Source organism: Chiloscyllium punctatum, chromosome 3 (assembly GCF_047496795.1).
Source record: "Chiloscyllium punctatum isolate Juve2018m chromosome 3, sChiPun1.3, whole genome shotgun sequence".
Taxonomy (NCBI): Eukaryota; Metazoa; Chordata; class Chondrichthyes; order Orectolobiformes; family Hemiscylliidae; genus Chiloscyllium; species Chiloscyllium punctatum.
In genome coordinates this window covers 92887621-92904545 of record NC_092741.1, presented here as the reverse complement: position 1 = coordinate 92904545, position 16925 = coordinate 92887621, and the positions used below count along the sequence as shown (strand labels likewise).

Genomic DNA, 16925 nt, shown 5'->3' with positions numbered 1-16925 from the left:
AAGTTGTTTAACTGTTAATATCTCTTCATAATTGTGTATGGTTGACAAACACGAGTTAGCTCTGTAAGCGCCAAAACAGGGCGTTCATATCTCATAAGCACCAATCCATGATTTTTATTTGACAGTGATGATAGATCATGGAGCTTTCACAGCAGACAAAGGGGCCCTTCGGCCCATTAGGTCTATGACTGTTATTAAGCATCTATCTCCTCAAATCGCATTTCCCAGAACTTATTCCGTAACCTTGGACGTTATAGTAATGTCGAATATGATGAGATTAGATTCCCTACAGGCCCTTTGGCCCAACAAGTCCACACTGACCCTGGGAAGAGCAACCCACCCAGACCCATTTCCCTCTCTCTAATGCACCTAACACAATGGGCAATTTAACATGGCCAATTCACCTGAGGGAGGAAACCTGAGCACCCGGAGGAAACCCACGGGGAGAATGTGCTAACTCCACACAGACAGACACCCGAGGCTGGAATCGAACCTGGTGCTGTGAGGCAGCAGTGCTAACCACCGAGCCACCGCGCCGCCCGAGTTTAGTTTGTTTCTCCCTTCAGTTCGCGGAACAAAAATGAACTTCGAGCACTGAACGAAAGTTGATGTACTGGAAAAACAAGGCATAAATTGCAAATAGGCCAGTTTTGAAGAAAGGCTGCGCAAGTTATAATGTAATGAAATGTTCCCTAAGAATTTCCCATTTTGACTTGTGACAGTTGATTCGATTTATATTGTGATCATTATTAATAAGTACGTAAAACATTTCGAAAGAACAGTAAAACTGATTGCATTTCGTATATACACATATTTAAAGAATTATGCAAAACATTGCACAACTTAATTGTACTCCTATTTCCTACAAATTCAACACAATATATTGTGGAACGCTACATTAAGCTGTGACAAAGCTCTTTTAAGTGCATCATTAACTTACCGACGATTTTAGAACGTTTTAACAGAGACTCCCTTCATAGCAATACCTCACCACACACCAAACGCAAGCAATCTTCTGTCACCGAGCTGCCCAACAGTTGTTAGGCCGCCGAATTCTTTTTTATTGCTTCCTGGTAAAGTTGACTCGTTTCTTTCTATTTGCATGTTTATCTCCAGACCATTAATTTTCCAGTCCTAAGGATTGGGCGGGATCATTGAATAAATTGAATTTGAATTGCGATTCTGGGTCATTATTCGTGACGGCAGCTCTGGAGTAGATCTGAATAATTAGCAATGTCAGTAACTATTTCTGCTTTATACAGTTTCGGAATGTCTTGGATTTTGTGATAGTTAGTGAGAAAGCTGCTTAGTTTTTGAACCATATTCTGGGCTCGTGGGCAAACAATAAATTGTTCACAAAACACTGGTCATTAGTTTTGGGCGATACCCGATCCTGGAAACAGCAACTCCCACCGTAAGTTTCCTTTTGCTTTTTCATTTCGGTGTTGAACAAATTATTTGGATTCTGGTTCACGTGTTAGGCTTTAAAGCCCAAATCACCCTTTTTTGTCGTTGATGCGGTGCACGAATTGTTCGTCTTTGTTTGGAAAGCATTCATATCGCAGACAGATTTGAGTGTGAAAGCTAAATCCAAACAGAAAGCACCGTGACTGTCTTCTGTCTTTATAGCGTTTCACATCCTCGTAAGCAGAGGGTAACAAAAAATCGACCTTTACCAACCCAAAACGCAATAAACATTTATTTGCACCATTATTCCTTTCACGTAGATTTTATCTCCCCGGAAAATACTTTTCTACACTTACCTTATGATTCTTTTGTGGTCCACGTTTCCCGTTTAGTGGCTCCGATGCATTTCGTCCATTTGGAAGGAATTTTTTTGTTGTCTTGGAGTTCTTCCAACCTTGATATCTGTATTAGCAGTTTGCTGTCTCAATTGTTGTGCCCCATTTAACTGATCTTCAAACATAAGGAAAATAGCCCTTTGTCAGTAATTTATTGTATACACTTTTAGAGCACTTAATTTGGTGGCAGCAGGCTATATAAGGTAAAGTTGAAAATAATTCTGGATTTTAGTAAGTTTGGTTGTAGGAGGGATTGAGACATTTGGTGGTTGAGGTAACATTTATGTTTGGCAATGTTTAATAGAGATCTAGACAATATGACTTTGATTGTACCTATACTTGTTAGCTCTTGTATCAGAAATGATTATACTAACTATTCGCTACAATATATGTTGCTCTGGCAATGTTGATTTGATCCTTCATCACTCAAAACTGACCATTCATCCTGATGTTTCCAATTATATCTGATACTAATATCATAATTTCAATTCCTATATTATTGCACACAGTTGGGTTAGACTTAACTGGAAAACGTTTGCCATTAAGTGTTGAATGTTGTTGCAATGACTCTTATTTATGACAAACCAGAGGGGATGGTAATAACCTTTTCTGTTTATTTTCCAGGCTGAAAAAAAATCACCCCTGGGTAAGAGTGCACAAGCAGTGGGCCCTAACATGCTGTCTATTATCAAGTTCAGGATGCTGAGTGATGTCCCCAGTGCAGAGATGATAATCTTTAATCCCTGCTGTAGCTGTGCTTGGAGCTAGAATCTTAGTTATAATAATTGGTCAACTGATGAGACCATTCAAATTTGCTATATAAATAGCTGGTGAAAATCACTAAGAGGCAATTAGTGTTAGTGAAGGTGTGAGACAGAAATGCTGCTGTTGATGGTGAGTGCTCTGTTCTGATATTATCAGAAGCAACAATGAAACCCTAACAGTTTTATATTTTGCATGTCTGATTTCCTAGCTGAAACTTCAGATTAATTGAAAGATTTATTTTCACTGCTATAATCACTTGAATCACGATGAAAGGCAGTAACCAAGAAATTAAGATTAAGTGTTCTATTTGAAGATAATTTAAGTATATATTCTAGTATAAGTAAGAATATGTTTTGCTTAAATTTACCTTTCCCAGCAGAAATGCTAAATATCAGTGAACAGTTTAAAGTCTTCTGCTCTTTTAAACTACTTTTCTTCTTTCGGATGTTGTTTTCTTTTATCTTATCTTGGGTTTGGTACATTAACAAAAAGGTACTAAGATGTTAATACTTTTACTCAGTGTATTTCCCAGCAAACTCCTGCCCAAGTAATAGCTTCAGTGAATCAGAAAGAGAGAAAATGCACAAGTCATAGAACCTCCAGCTTTTACAGGGAATTGGAGTTTAAATTATTGAGTTAGATACAGAATGTTTTATACTCAATTTTAATACCATTATACCATATAGAATTATAGAATCTATACAGTGCAGAAAATGGCCATTCGGTCTAGGAAGTCTGCCCTGACCCTCTGAACAGCCTCCCATCTCTCTGTTTACCTTGGTTAACCCACCTAACTTACAGATCCCTGGACACAACGGGGCAATATGCTTTAACATGGCCAATCCACCACATTTTTGGACAGTGGAAGGAAACTGGAGCACTCGGAGGAAACCCACGCAGACACAAGGAGAACTTGCAAACTCCACACAGACAGTCGCTCAAAGCTGGAATCGAACCTGGATTCCTATGAGACAGAAATGCTAACCACTAAGCCACCATGCTGCCTCTTGTCACAGTCAATGTTATAATTAAATAGATAAAATTATAATGTGCACCCGATATACTCCCGTAAAAGTCAAATTTTTCGGACTATTTTTTAGAGTTAAATTTATGGGGTTGACTATTACAGGGATACTACTTTTGGGGGGCTGAATTCATTCTACAATCCAAAATACCTACCATTAACAGAAGCCTAATTGATCTCTAAATGAATATAGAAAAAAAACCACAAGGAATTATAATAATTCCATGAGTGCAACATGGAAACTGAACTCAGCTGAACTACACACAAAGGGAGGTTATCACCTGACTCTGACCTGATGCATCTTAAATTTTCATGCCAAATTTTTCTATTCCCTTCCATTTTCTCTCGTCTACTATTGTTTTAGTTTTTCAAAATAACATTTTCAGCTTTTATTTCTGATAAAAAAATTTCAGACATTTGACTCTCATACAATCATGAGAAATCGTCAACAGCTACATGGTAATTATAGTGAAGTAAATGCATACAGGCCTATTTCATAAAGGAAATGATGGTGTGATAAACTTTGTATTACACCACTCACACTATTTATAGTGCTCATTCGACAATGAACTTAAGAAAGTCTAATGTTGGCATGTATTGTACATAAAAACACATAATAGCGTGAAAAAATTTATGTACAGGATAATACATTGACTCACAAATGTTGATCTGTTATCTGTGAAGAACTAGGGTTGACCATTACGCAAGATATATGAAAAATTCCAGAAAATTTGGCCAAAAATATGTGGGCGGTTTTTACATGAGAACGATTTGTACTTGAGCATATTTGGTCGTTATAGGATAGTTGTGCCCTGTTGACACACTTGGCTGATCTACTGATAATAACTGTGAATGTGCCAGTATTGTCTGGCATATAATGGGCAATGTCTCTACTGTGCCTTTCCAACTTAGTCTTCAATCTGCTCTCTGCTGCTCACTCCAGCAACAATTGTTCGAACACTCAATTTTTCTAAACCTACAATTAAAGTGATCACGACTATGTGACCTAAGCTGTATATTTTCCATGGTAAATGACTTTGTAGGAATTTTGATCTTAATGGATTGGAGGCATGAAGTATTCACCATCATTAAAAACCATTGAACAATCCATAAAATTCGCATCACCTATGGCTCATGAGTTTAAAAAAAATGAATTTGGATTTTCTTAGCTGTTTTTATGTCGACTGATCACCTAACTTCAGAGTGAATGGGTGGAGATGGAGTTGAACAAAAGTGAGGATTGCAGATGCTGGAGATCAGAGACAAGATTAGAGTGGTGCTGGAAAAGCACAGCAGGTCAGGCAGCATTTGAGAAGTAGGAAAATCGACATTTCGGGCAAGAGCCCTTCATCAGGAGCTGAGAGCATTGTGAAGGGTGTGGTTAAACAAGCGGTTATGTGTGGCAGGCCAAGACAGGACAGAAGAGAAGCTGATAATGTGAGGTAATAATGAGAGCTGAGGGTAGTCCATGCTGAAGGCAAACCACACAATAGGTCCGAGAGTGGGTGAAAAAGCGTTGGCTTTACTACATCATAACAGGACTAGGTGTGGGGGTGGGGGAAAAACAGACAAGGATGGAATCAGGATCTAAAGTTATTGTAGTAATGTTGAGTCCTAGAAGTTGCAGGGCCCCCAAGCAGAAACTGAGATGTTGTTCTTTGAGCTTGTGCTGAGACTTGCTGGAAACCCACAGCAGGCCTGTGGCAGAAATGCTGGCTAGGGAAATGGTGGTGAGTTGATACTGGAAGTTCTGAGTCATTATCAGTTATTCAGCTTCTCTTTTGTGCTGGCCTGCCATCCATAATCCCCTCATTTATCTGTGCCTTTCATTTTGCCTCCATTTTCCTCTATTCATTCAGCTCTCCTCCCACCCCTCATTTATCCAACAACCCCCTCCCTCCCCACTCCGCTGCCAAGTTCATCCTCACATAAACCCCAGTTTTTACTAGCTGCTATTAGTTCTGATGAAGGGTCGCCAGATTCAAAATGTTAACTCTGCTTTCTTCTCGCAGATGCAGCCAGACCACTTGAGTTTCACCAGCAATTACTGTTTTTGTATCAGTTCTCCAGCATCTGCAGATCTTTGTTTTAGTTGAGGTTGGAATCCATTCGGCCTTGATCTTGGTGAATGGCAAGGCAGGTTTAAGGAGCAGATTGGCCTACTCTTGTTCTTATTTCTTATGTCTCTGCATTTTTATCTGTTACTCTGAATGCATGCATTCTAGCAATTAACCACAATTAGTCTGAATTGTTAAATTGATGCAGTTTAACTCGATAGGAGATATCAAGCCCCTAATGCCTTCTGGTAACTACACAAAACAGGAACACTTTCTCTTATATGTGCGCACAAAGTCATTTTAGTTTAAACATTGAACTATCAAACTGACAGATCTACAGACAGTTTAGAAATGGGAATAATTTCAGGTGGAGTCTGCCAATTCACTATCATCATTATGCACTACCCTAAACCAATTGCACAGCAGCCATTTACTGGGTGGACTTTTCCAAATCAACCCATTCAGAGATATTATTGTACACCTCTGGAGGTAATGCAACTCAAACCAAGGCCTCTTGGCATAGACTAAACTGACCCCTACTGTACATCTGATCTATTTTTTTGCATTCCATTTAATTGCTGACCCCATAGTGGTAGATAATTGTCAATGTGCAAACCACTGAAGAGGAGAAAAGTTATAGTACTTAGAGGAGGCCTTTCAGCCAGTGCAAACACAAAGGGCTAAATAAATTAGCCACCCATTCTAATCCCACTTGCCAGCACATGGTCCATAGTCTTGCAGGTTAAAGTGATTTAGGCACAGGTCAAGGTTCATTTTACATGAGTTGAAGATTCTAATCTCAATCACCAAATTGGACAATGAATTACAACTATCCCCAATCCTCTGGATGATAAAGGTTTTTCCTCATGTCCCCTCTAATCCTCCTGTCAGTAAAGGTATCCTTCCTGGTAATTAACCTCTCTACTACGGGAAACTGGTCTTCCCTGTCCACTCTGTCCAAGCCTCCAGTTAAGTGACCTTGATTAAGTTACCCATTAGCCTTCCCTGCTAAGAAAAAACAATCTTGCTGTATTCAACCTTTCCTCATCCTGCAAAATTCACACCCTGGCAATATTCTCTAGAGCAATTATCTTTCCATAATGTGGTGACAAAGAGCTGTGTCCTGACCAGTACCTTATATTGTTCCAGAAGTACATTCCTGTTTTGTTTAGATTAGATTAGATTCCCTATAGTGTGGAAACAGGCCCTTTGGCCCAACCGGCCCTCCGAAGTGCAACCCACCCCCTCTGACTAACGCACCTAACAATAAGGACAATTTAGCATGGCCAATTCACCTGGCTGGCACAGCTTTGGATTGTGGGAGGAAACCCATGCAGACACAGGGCGAACGTGCAAACTCCACACAGGCAGTTGCCCAAGGCTGGAATTGAACCTAGGGCTCTGCTGCTGTGAGCCATCGTGGCACTGAGCCATCGTGCCACCATTTGGTATTCAATGCATTACCTCATGAAGAAAGGCATCGCATATGTCATTTTCAGCAACTTACCTCCCGGTCCTGTCACATTCAGGGGCCTGTGGACATGCTCTTGAGGGTTTCTCATGTGCTCTACTTCTCTCAGTACCCTCTTCTTTATTGTGTATTCCCTTGTTTTGTTTGCCCTCAATACATAATACAAATACACATTTCTCAAGATTGAATTCCATTTGCTACTTTTCAGCCTGCTCAGGAACACCTTTGAAAAACATTTGAGCAGTAAGCTGTTGTGGCTATTTGAACTAATTGAATTTTCATCCCATCAATTTCAATGGAATGTCCTTCGGGGTTGTTTGACAATAGACATGCATTTTTTATGTTATTACTAGCCAGGTGACTGATTTTCCCCCCTCCCCACCCCCCCCACTTTGTTGTATCTATATTTTTCAAAATAGGTTCTGAATGCCTTTAAAAATGTGCATATAAGGATGTAAAATTGACTTAATGTTGTGAATTGAAAAAATACAGCCCAGGAATTGGATCTGGTCCAGAGAATATCTAATACACAATGCGAAATGATAGAGCTCCTAGGATAGATTGAAACAACTAGGGTGTTTTAATAGGTTAAATGCAGACTTTAAAGCAGAGATGATTGAGATTTATAAAACTATAATGAAGGCAATGGATTCCAAACTGATGGATAGTTTATTTGAATTTAATATAGGTGCAGATGAACATACAGACATATGAATAAGGAGCAAGAGAATGCCACTTGGCTCCTTAACCTTGCTCTGCCATTCAATAATTGATTATTCCACAATCTCACCTAACCTTGATAACATTTCATCCACTTGTTGATCAAAAATATTTAAACAATAAAAGTATTCAACAACTCTGTTTTGGCCACCTTTTGAGAAAGAGAGTTCTGAAGAGTCATAGCCCACTGAGAAAAAAGCAATTCCCCTCATCTTCATTTTAAATCGGTGACCACTTATTTTTTATGCCTAGTTTAGAATAAGCATAACCTGTCCAAACTTTCCACAAAGGACAGCACATCAACTCAACACAGCCACCCATTCATTTGATAAATTTTCTTTGAATTGTTTGCCTTTCCTTGGACTGATACTGTGCACAGTAATACCAGATGTTGTGTCATCAATGCTCTGCAGAGCTGAAAAATAATCACCACCCTACTCCCACCTTTTGCAATCAATTACTCATAATAAATGATATCATTCTATTAACTTTTCTACAGGATAGTTCAGAGTCATGAATATAAAATTTGAAAAATGTCCCCTTTTTGACTGAGAATGTGGTAAACACAAGACCAGGAGGTGACAATGGCTCTTGACAAGGTGCGACCACTGGTTTTCACTCATCTGATCATATTCTACTCCCCTGATGAAAACAACCTAGTAGTCAGCTGGAAGCAAGGCTTTGTAACAAACTGAGGATGGCATAGTGGCTAGCACTGCTGCCTTACAGTGCCAGCAACCTGGGTTCAATTCCAGTGTCACATTTTCCTCAGGAGTGCGAGGGTTTCTTCCCGGTGCTCCTGTTTCCTTCCACAGCCCAAAGGGCTGCAGGTTAGGTGGATTGGCCATGCTAAATTGCCCATAGTATCCAAGGATATGTGGGCTAGATGGGTTAGCAATGGGAAATGCAGGATTACAGGGATAGGGTGGGGGCTGGTTCTGGGTTTGGGTGGGATACTGTTTGGAGGATCAGTAGGGACCCAATGGGCTGAATAGCCTGCTCCTGATTGATTAGATGCATTTGCTAGTGACTGGGGTGGTGTGGGGAGAGTGTCTGAGATTTGCATGAGGAACATGTGGCACAAAATTATTCCTTGACACTATCCACTGATACAAAATGTATGTTCTGTAAAATAACGCAAATAGAACAAATTTCTACACTTCTAAATGATACCTACACTTAAGAAAACAAGGTTGTGAAATGTTGGGATAGCTCTTCAAATTATGTGAACTGCAATCTGAAACAACTGTTCCTTTTTGAAAGCTTTGATATTCTCTGTTTGCAGATGGAAATGAAGGTTGTTGAAAAGGATGAATCAGTGATCTTCTGGAATTAGAAAAGATATTTAGGAAAGGATTTGCTGGTTTTTGAAGCTATATCAACAACACAAAGACCAAGCACCTTGAAAGAAAACTAAAATGAATTCTAGCCTCAGGAGCACAGAAACGGTTGAATATTGCTACAGTTTTGCGGAGCAGTCTTGCATGAAAGCCAACCGATCAAGTGGTCTCCGAGTATCCCTTTATCTGTTTGGTGTGGTGGCAATTCTGGTGACAGTAGTTGGTAATATGTTGGTGATCATTTCAATCTCGCATTTCAAAAAACTCCACACACCCACTAATTATCTAATTCTTTCGCTGGCAGTTGCGGATTTTCTGCTTGGATGTATGGTTATGCCGTACAGTTTGGTGAGATCTATAGAAAACTGTTGGTACTTAGGGGAAATGTTTTGCAAACTTCAATCAAGCTTTGATTTTATGCTTTGTGCAGCATCAATATTCCACCTGTGCTTTATCTCTATTGATCGATATTATGCAGTATGTGACCCACTGAAATACAAGACCAGAATCACACTTCAAATTGTCCTCATGATGATCTTCACCAGTTGGATTCTTTCAGCATTTGTCGGTTTTGGCATGATATGTTTAGAACTGAATTTAATTGAAATTAGGGATCTCTATTACCGTCAAATTTATTGCTATGGTGGCTGTATACTACTGATGGGGAAATTCTGTTCAGTGATTTATTCACTAATTTCTTTTTACCTCCCAGGATTTATAATGCTGTGTATTTATACGAAGATTTACTTTGTAGCTACAAAACAAGCTCGAGCCATTAATGACATTGCAAGGCAAACCCAAGCTATCAAAGACAGTAAAAACATAAGTTCCCAGACAAGTGAAAGAAAAGCTGCAAAAACTCTTGGAATAGTGATGGGTGTATTTTTAATTTGCTGGTCTCCATATTTCACTTCTAATTTCATAGACCCTTTCATTGAACACTCAACCCCACGCATTATGTTTGATCTCTTTTTTTGGTTTGGGTATTTAAATTCTGCATTTAACCCAGTGATCTATGCATTTTTTTATTCTTGGTTCAGAAAAGCCCTAAAAAATGTGTTAACCTTTAAAATATTTACAACTGATTCCTCAAGAATAAATCTATTTTGAGTTAATTACATCAAAATAGTGTAAAGTTTGTGAAGCTAGAAAGGAAGGTTGCTGCTGTTCTTAATATTGTTTCTTTTTACATTTCTATAATTTATTATTTTATCTCAATGTGCTTTGCAATTATATCTTTGAAATATATAAAATGAGTTGTTGCAATGAACACCATCAAGTTCAATTGGTTATCAGCTGCAAGGATTTGTCAAATGTGATTCAAGTGTTTTGAAATAATATGAAAAGTGATTATGGTGTTGTATTATGATCTTCTACATGAATAAAAGTCTCCTTTCACCTCATTATGAAAGATATATGAAGTTTCCACTTGCATATTCAGCCATCAATCAGTTTGTTTGCACTGCTGTTCAAACTTTGCTCAGTTGGCAAGGTTTTAATTTCTGTTTTTGAACATGTGTTTTACATATACCCCATCACCTACATATTAAATATCCCTCCAATCTTCTTGCAGTAACTTCATTGGAAGTACTGTGGAAATCCTCAAATAATTGAAACTCTCTCTCATCAGCTGAGCATTTCACTTTTAGCAGTGATCCGATGCTCCTGGAAGAGGAGGGACACTTATGATAGTTCGGTGTGGTCAGGTTCATTAATATATTTTAGGCAGGATTCCTAGTCACCTAAAGGGACTCCCTTCAAAGGCAAATTAAAGGTTGGCTGTAACACATCTCTGGAACTCTAGCAATGATGAACAGACCAGCTTTCTTGGTGAAGCTTTATACAAAATAATCTTATTTTAAAAAAATATTAATCCTAAACTTTAAATGTATTAAAGTCTGTCCAACAATTGTACATGCAGGACATCAGGGACAAATAGACATCCATTGTGCTCAGAGATATAATGACATAAATGGTGGCAACTATGTTTGACAGGTGCCATATGTTTGACCATAACATGGGTAGACAATTTTTACAACCACAACAAGAACATTTTGAAATAACAAGTGAGAGTTTGGATTCAATAGGGAAACTCTGATTTGCTGTATATTCAGTTATATTGGAGGTTTGGCATAATACAGGCAGAAAATTAGAGACAAAATCTTGCCATACACTTCAGTAAGAATGGAATATAGAAGTGCCATTGTTTGAGATATATTAAATCAAGTCTGTTCAGCTGGGCATTAAAAATCCCAGCACATCTCACCATTCCTGTTGTCAGTATAAACTGCTGCACAGATAAAGCTTTTACTTCTCGATTTACACTGAGCCAAGGAAACTGGGATTGGATTCTTTTCAAGATTCGATTCCATACAGTGTGGAAACAGACCCTTCAGCCCAACAAGTCCACACTAGCTCTCTGAAAAGCAGCCCACCCAGACCCATCTCCCTCTGATTAATGCACCTAACACTCCAGGCAATTTAGCATGGCCAATCCATCTGACCTATACATCTTTGGATTGTGGGAGGAAAAAAATCACACAGACACAGGGAGAATGTGCAAACTCCACACAGACAGCTGCCCAAGGCTAGAATCAAACCTGAGTTGCTGGCATTGCAAGGTTGCAGTGCTAACCACTAAGCCACCATGCCAATTTGTTTAGCTAGTCGCAACCATGAAACAAAAGCTTGCTGTATGATTTCTGAAAGTAGCAACCAATTATTGAACTTTTTTTTTGAAAGTTCCATTCTGTTTACTGACAGAATTTCAGCCATGGTCTTGCTCTTGTAAAGTTTTAGCCTGAACCTCCACTACAACAAAGCCAAAAGCTTAAATGATTAATGCACTTCACTCAGTTTGTTGGTCTCCATTTTTCCCATGTGGAGTGCTGGAATGAACTCTGTATCACTTTTACATAAGTTCTACATTCTTATTTCAAGGCCATTGCTTATCATATATGATCATGTAACTAGTAAAGTGGGACATTTACAGTTTCACTTACACAAATGGAAATTCACCACCTGTCTCATAAGCTCATTCATTTCTTTGATCTGTGAAGCAACAATATGCTTAAAATAGCAAAACGTCTCCCAAATTATTTTAATTCTAATGATTAATGACCTGTTAATTTTCAATGTTCTATATAAGGTTGGGAAACTCCACATAAACTTTGGTGAGTCCACTATTTTTTAATTACTCAATGTAAGTACATATCCGTTGGCAACACGCACACTTATTCAATTCACATGAAATTATTCGCATTCCTTTGCACCAGTTTGCTCCATTGCAGATTATCTCACACTATTTATTGTTCAATTTTATGAAGTCATTACACAAGATGATTTTGATATTCCCTCAAATACATATCATAAATGTTCATTATGTCACTTAACCTTTAATAATATCTAAATGAACCTAAACTCACATATCCTGTATGTGACTGCAATAACCAAAGAGAAAAGAAATTTCAATGAGTTGGAGGTTATATCCTGCAAAGATATTATTTGTTCAATGAAGGAAACCGGATTCACATTGTTATTGATAAATATGACATCTCTCTGTTGCAAATAATATTGTAAAGTAATCCTATGTAATTGGTTAATTGTCTGATAACTTATTACTTATCTAGTTCTCCACTAACAATAACAAGATTCATTATTCCCTCAAAGCATCTTATCCTAAATTAATCCACTTGGAGTGGAAGTAAAGTGATTCTCTTGGAACACATGTTCAGTTATCAAAGTAGACTAGTTTCTTAAGAATAAACAACATAGCTGCCACTTCACATTACAACAATCATTCTTGATGATGGATATTATTTTTGTTTGCTATTGTACAATACCCTGCATCTTATCTTTGTTGTTTTTACTCTCCAAATGGTTTACTTTTCAGTCTCTGTTCATCTTTTGGTTTTGTTCTATTTGCAAACACTAAGTTTTAATACTTCATCTTACAACAGAAGATAATGTTTCTTGGAACATAATTAGATTCACAGTTTACATTTATCCATGAATGTTTTTTTCAGCTGATTTCCAGCAAATAAAGTGTTAATTGTTGCAAAAATATTCCACATTTAAAAGGTGATAGCAATAGTAAAAGCCAAAATAAGTAAGGAAAGAATATTTTAGAAATATCACACTAATAACGTAATAACTAAAATTAAATAAAAATCTTTATTGAGAAAAGGAAGAACTTGAGAAAATGGAAACGAAAAGAGTTGATGTTTATATGATAATATAAAGTAGATGTTTAAATAAAGTTATATTTTGCTGTTTAATAGGTAAACTTATTTTTGATAAAGTAATATAATAGCTTGCATATTTCTATTTTATACTGCCTTCAAACTACAATGATGTTTATAAAGCAAAGTATTATGAAAAATCAAATGTACACTTACTGGTAAAGTTTCTATATGTTAGCACCAACATGTAGATCTGAACAGCTGTTGCAGATTCTTCACCTCACTTTATTGTTGTTGTTGCACCAGTTGCAGTGTTGCTGACTACTTTTCATTGCTGCTTTCCAATAACTGGTATAGTTATTTGTTTTCTTTTTTACATATTAATCACTAGAAAATAATTTTCCAATCCTGAAATCTCAAATTTCATTGTTTGTGATCACTGCATTGAAGGAGATTGCGAAATACATCCAAAAAGTCCACCGATATATTACTTAGCTGAATTTATTGGATTTGCATCTCTTCTTATTTGTAGTACCATGAAGTACAAGTAACATTTGTTTTGTCCTGTTAAGTTACTCCCAGAAAACATTTTCCACAGTAACTTGTTTTCTCCACATCTGAAGCATTAGTCAAGCTCTTAATTGAAGCTTCAAACCCACAGCAATTGACGTCAACTTAAAGACTAGAAATCAAACCATTGTTGATTTTATATTTGAACCATTTGTGCTGGATTAGGAAGTGCTAAGGATTGTTCAAGCCTAGTTTGACAGATGATATTATTTTTGTATTTGCATCTTGTATTTGCATAAGCTGGTTCACAATGAATTAATTGGTTACATACGCATTCAGTTTATTTTCATGGCTAGTTATGAATCAATGGTACAAAGATGAGGAACAGATTTTGTTGCGTCAGGTAATCAGAAAACTGTACGTCATATTTACTCAATAGTTTTACACATTAATCATGTAATATTTATCTTTTTTGTGTCTTTCATTCAGCTCATTGTCAGGAAATACCTCAGAATAATCCAGCCTTGTAATCAGCATGAGCATCTCACAGGCTATAGGCTTTAACTACATGTTTTACATTCCCAGTAATATACACATTCAAGATCAAGCAGCATACAGTGTCATAACAAATAAAATATTCAGAAAATATCTATCATATTTTTAAATGATTTCTCCTAATTCCTCAAAAATAGGGATTTCAAAGTGCACTTGAGATAAAAAGAAAACAGCAGCATAGAGAGATAACATAATACATATAAAAATCACTCAGGAATTCCTACAAAGTTCCTTGGGTTCATGACAGTGAAAGATTCAGATAGACCAACTGCTGTTTCACCACCCATACCCTGCAATGTATGTCTCCTTCCCATGGACGATTGCTATTGACCACTCCTTACTCCTTCCATATGACCTGCATGCAAAATAGCAGGCAGATTTTCATGCCATCCTTTCTCCAGTCTTGGCTCTTTCCCTGGACTCTCAATTTGGAAGGTAGCTGCAAGTTCCAAGAGGATTGGGTCATTGCCCTTGGGAACGAAAGAAAAACCTTGCAGTTTCATTTCATCCATGGTAAAGTGCATGTAATTTAGTGCTGTCATGTAGTTTTGATGGGGAAATAAAGATATTGAGTCACCTGGGGGAGAAAAATTATCTGTGGTTTGCATTAAGTCATGTGGTTGATTTAAATGCCCTCTGATATGGCCTACCAAGTCATTCAATTGTATTAAACTGCTACCAAGTCTGAGAAACAAAAGAGAATCAGGTGTACAATTCACTATTGATCACTGCATGAAAAATGACAATAGTAAATCCAGCCCTTTTGACCTTACCAAGCCCTTCTTACTAATTTCTGAGGGCTTGTGCAAACATTTTGTCAACTATCCAATAGATAAGTCAAGCACATCCTGTCGTGGTCATGCACATGACTTTCAAACCTTACAGGAAATGTCCCATGCATTAGCATCAGAGTCCATGGGTAACTCCAGATACACCAGCAGGATAGATCTACTAGAGATAGCTGATAGCTGCACCAAGGTATAGAGAGAGGAGGGAGTAGCTTTGGGGAGACTGGATGCGTTCTCGCAGAGCACTTTACAGTACATCACTGGAACATAATCACCAATGAACCCCACCACCCCATGGCTGAACATTTCAACTCCCCCTCCCACTTTGCCGAGGACATGCAGGTCCTGAGCCTCCTCCATCGCCACTCACTCACCACCTGATGCCTGGAGGAAGAACACCTTATCTTCCGCCTCAGGACCCTTCAACCCGAGGGCATCAATGTGAACTTCACCACTTTCCTCATTTCCCCTCCCCCCACCTTACCCCAATTCCACCTGCCAGCTCAGCAATGTGTTCATGACCTGTTCCACCTGTAAATCTTCCTTCCCACCTATCTGCTCCACCTTCCTCTCTGACCTATCACCTTTACCCCCACCTCCATCCACCTATTGCAATCTCAGCCACCGCCCCACCCCATCCCATTTATCTCTCCACCCCCGAGGCTCCCAGACTCATTCCTGATGAAGGGCTCTGGCCCTAAACATCGATTTTTCTGTTCATCGGATGCTGCCTGACCCGCTGTGCTTTTCCAGCAACACACTCTCAACTCTTCTACCCTGACGTTGAGACCACCATCAGCACAAAGCGGTCAGCCAACTTCGAGGCCCTTTGATTTGAAACTAAGTCACCATTCTTCAGCATCATTTGTGATGAGATCAGTGTGGAATGAATGAGAGGCCAGGACCTGAGGAAAACTGTAGTAATGGAGTTCTATAGGGGTAATTAGGTTAGATTAGATTACTTACAGTGTGGAAACAGGCCCTTCGGCCCAACAAGTCCACACCGACCCTCCGAAGAGCTACCCACCCAGACCCATTCCCCTACACCTAACACTACGGACAATTTAGCATGACCAGTTCACCTAACCTGCACAATTTTGGACTGTGGGAGGAAACCGGAGTACCCGGAGGAAACCCACGCAGACACGAGGAGAACGTGCAAACTCCACACAGACAGTCGACTGAAGCTGGAATTGAACCCGGGTCCCTGGTGCTGTGAGTCGGCAGTGCTACCCACTCTGCCACTGTGCCACCCAAGAATGTGATAGGCATGCCCTTGGAGGAATGTGAGAACACAAGTAAACCATCAACCAATACAGGTTAGCTAGCATAGTGATAACAAATTTGGTTCATATTTATATTAGTTGGCAGAGGTCAATTTCAGGTCATCCAATGCCATGCATGCCAAGATACCTTGAAGGCTTCTGACTAGATGTTGATAAGAGCCTCCACATCTGTTTGGCACAAGCATTCTCAGCAAGCACCCGCTTAGATTTGCCACCTAGCCTAACGAGATTTCTGTCATTATACTTTCCAAACCTATACTTTTCTTTGCAATTTAATTGCTCAATTGATTTGTTCCTTTGATATCTTTCCAGAAGCAGACTTAACAGGAAATTTCTTAATGTTGAGACCTCATCTGCCATATGTGCCTGTTAATAATTGATTGTGTGTTGCATGTGTAGGAGCTGCTGATATCCCTGTACAGATCT

General features: G+C 38.6%; 1 protein-coding gene across 2 annotated transcripts; it reads left to right on the top strand.

The window, feature by feature from the left end:
• The first annotated feature begins 1028 nt into the window (after positions 1 to 1028).
• LOC140462963 (trace amine-associated receptor 1-like) lies at positions 1029 to 10529 on the top strand. 2 transcript variants are annotated; one of them, XM_072556538.1, is made up of 3 exons: positions 1029 to 1073; positions 2427 to 2696; positions 9125 to 10529. In XM_072556538.1, exon 3 carries the CDS (start codon positions 9258 to 9260, stop codon positions 10287 to 10289), a length of 1032 nt encoding a protein of 343 aa, XP_072412639.1. In that variant the 5' UTR covers positions 1029 to 1073; positions 2427 to 2696; positions 9125 to 9257; the 3' UTR covers positions 10290 to 10529. The 2 variants fall into 2 exon arrangements, with proteins under 2 accessions (XP_072412639.1, XP_072412633.1); XM_072556532.1 differs by lacking the exon at positions 1029 to 1073 and adding an exon at positions 1222 to 1414.
• Positions 10530 to 16925: the final 6396 nt, after the last annotated feature.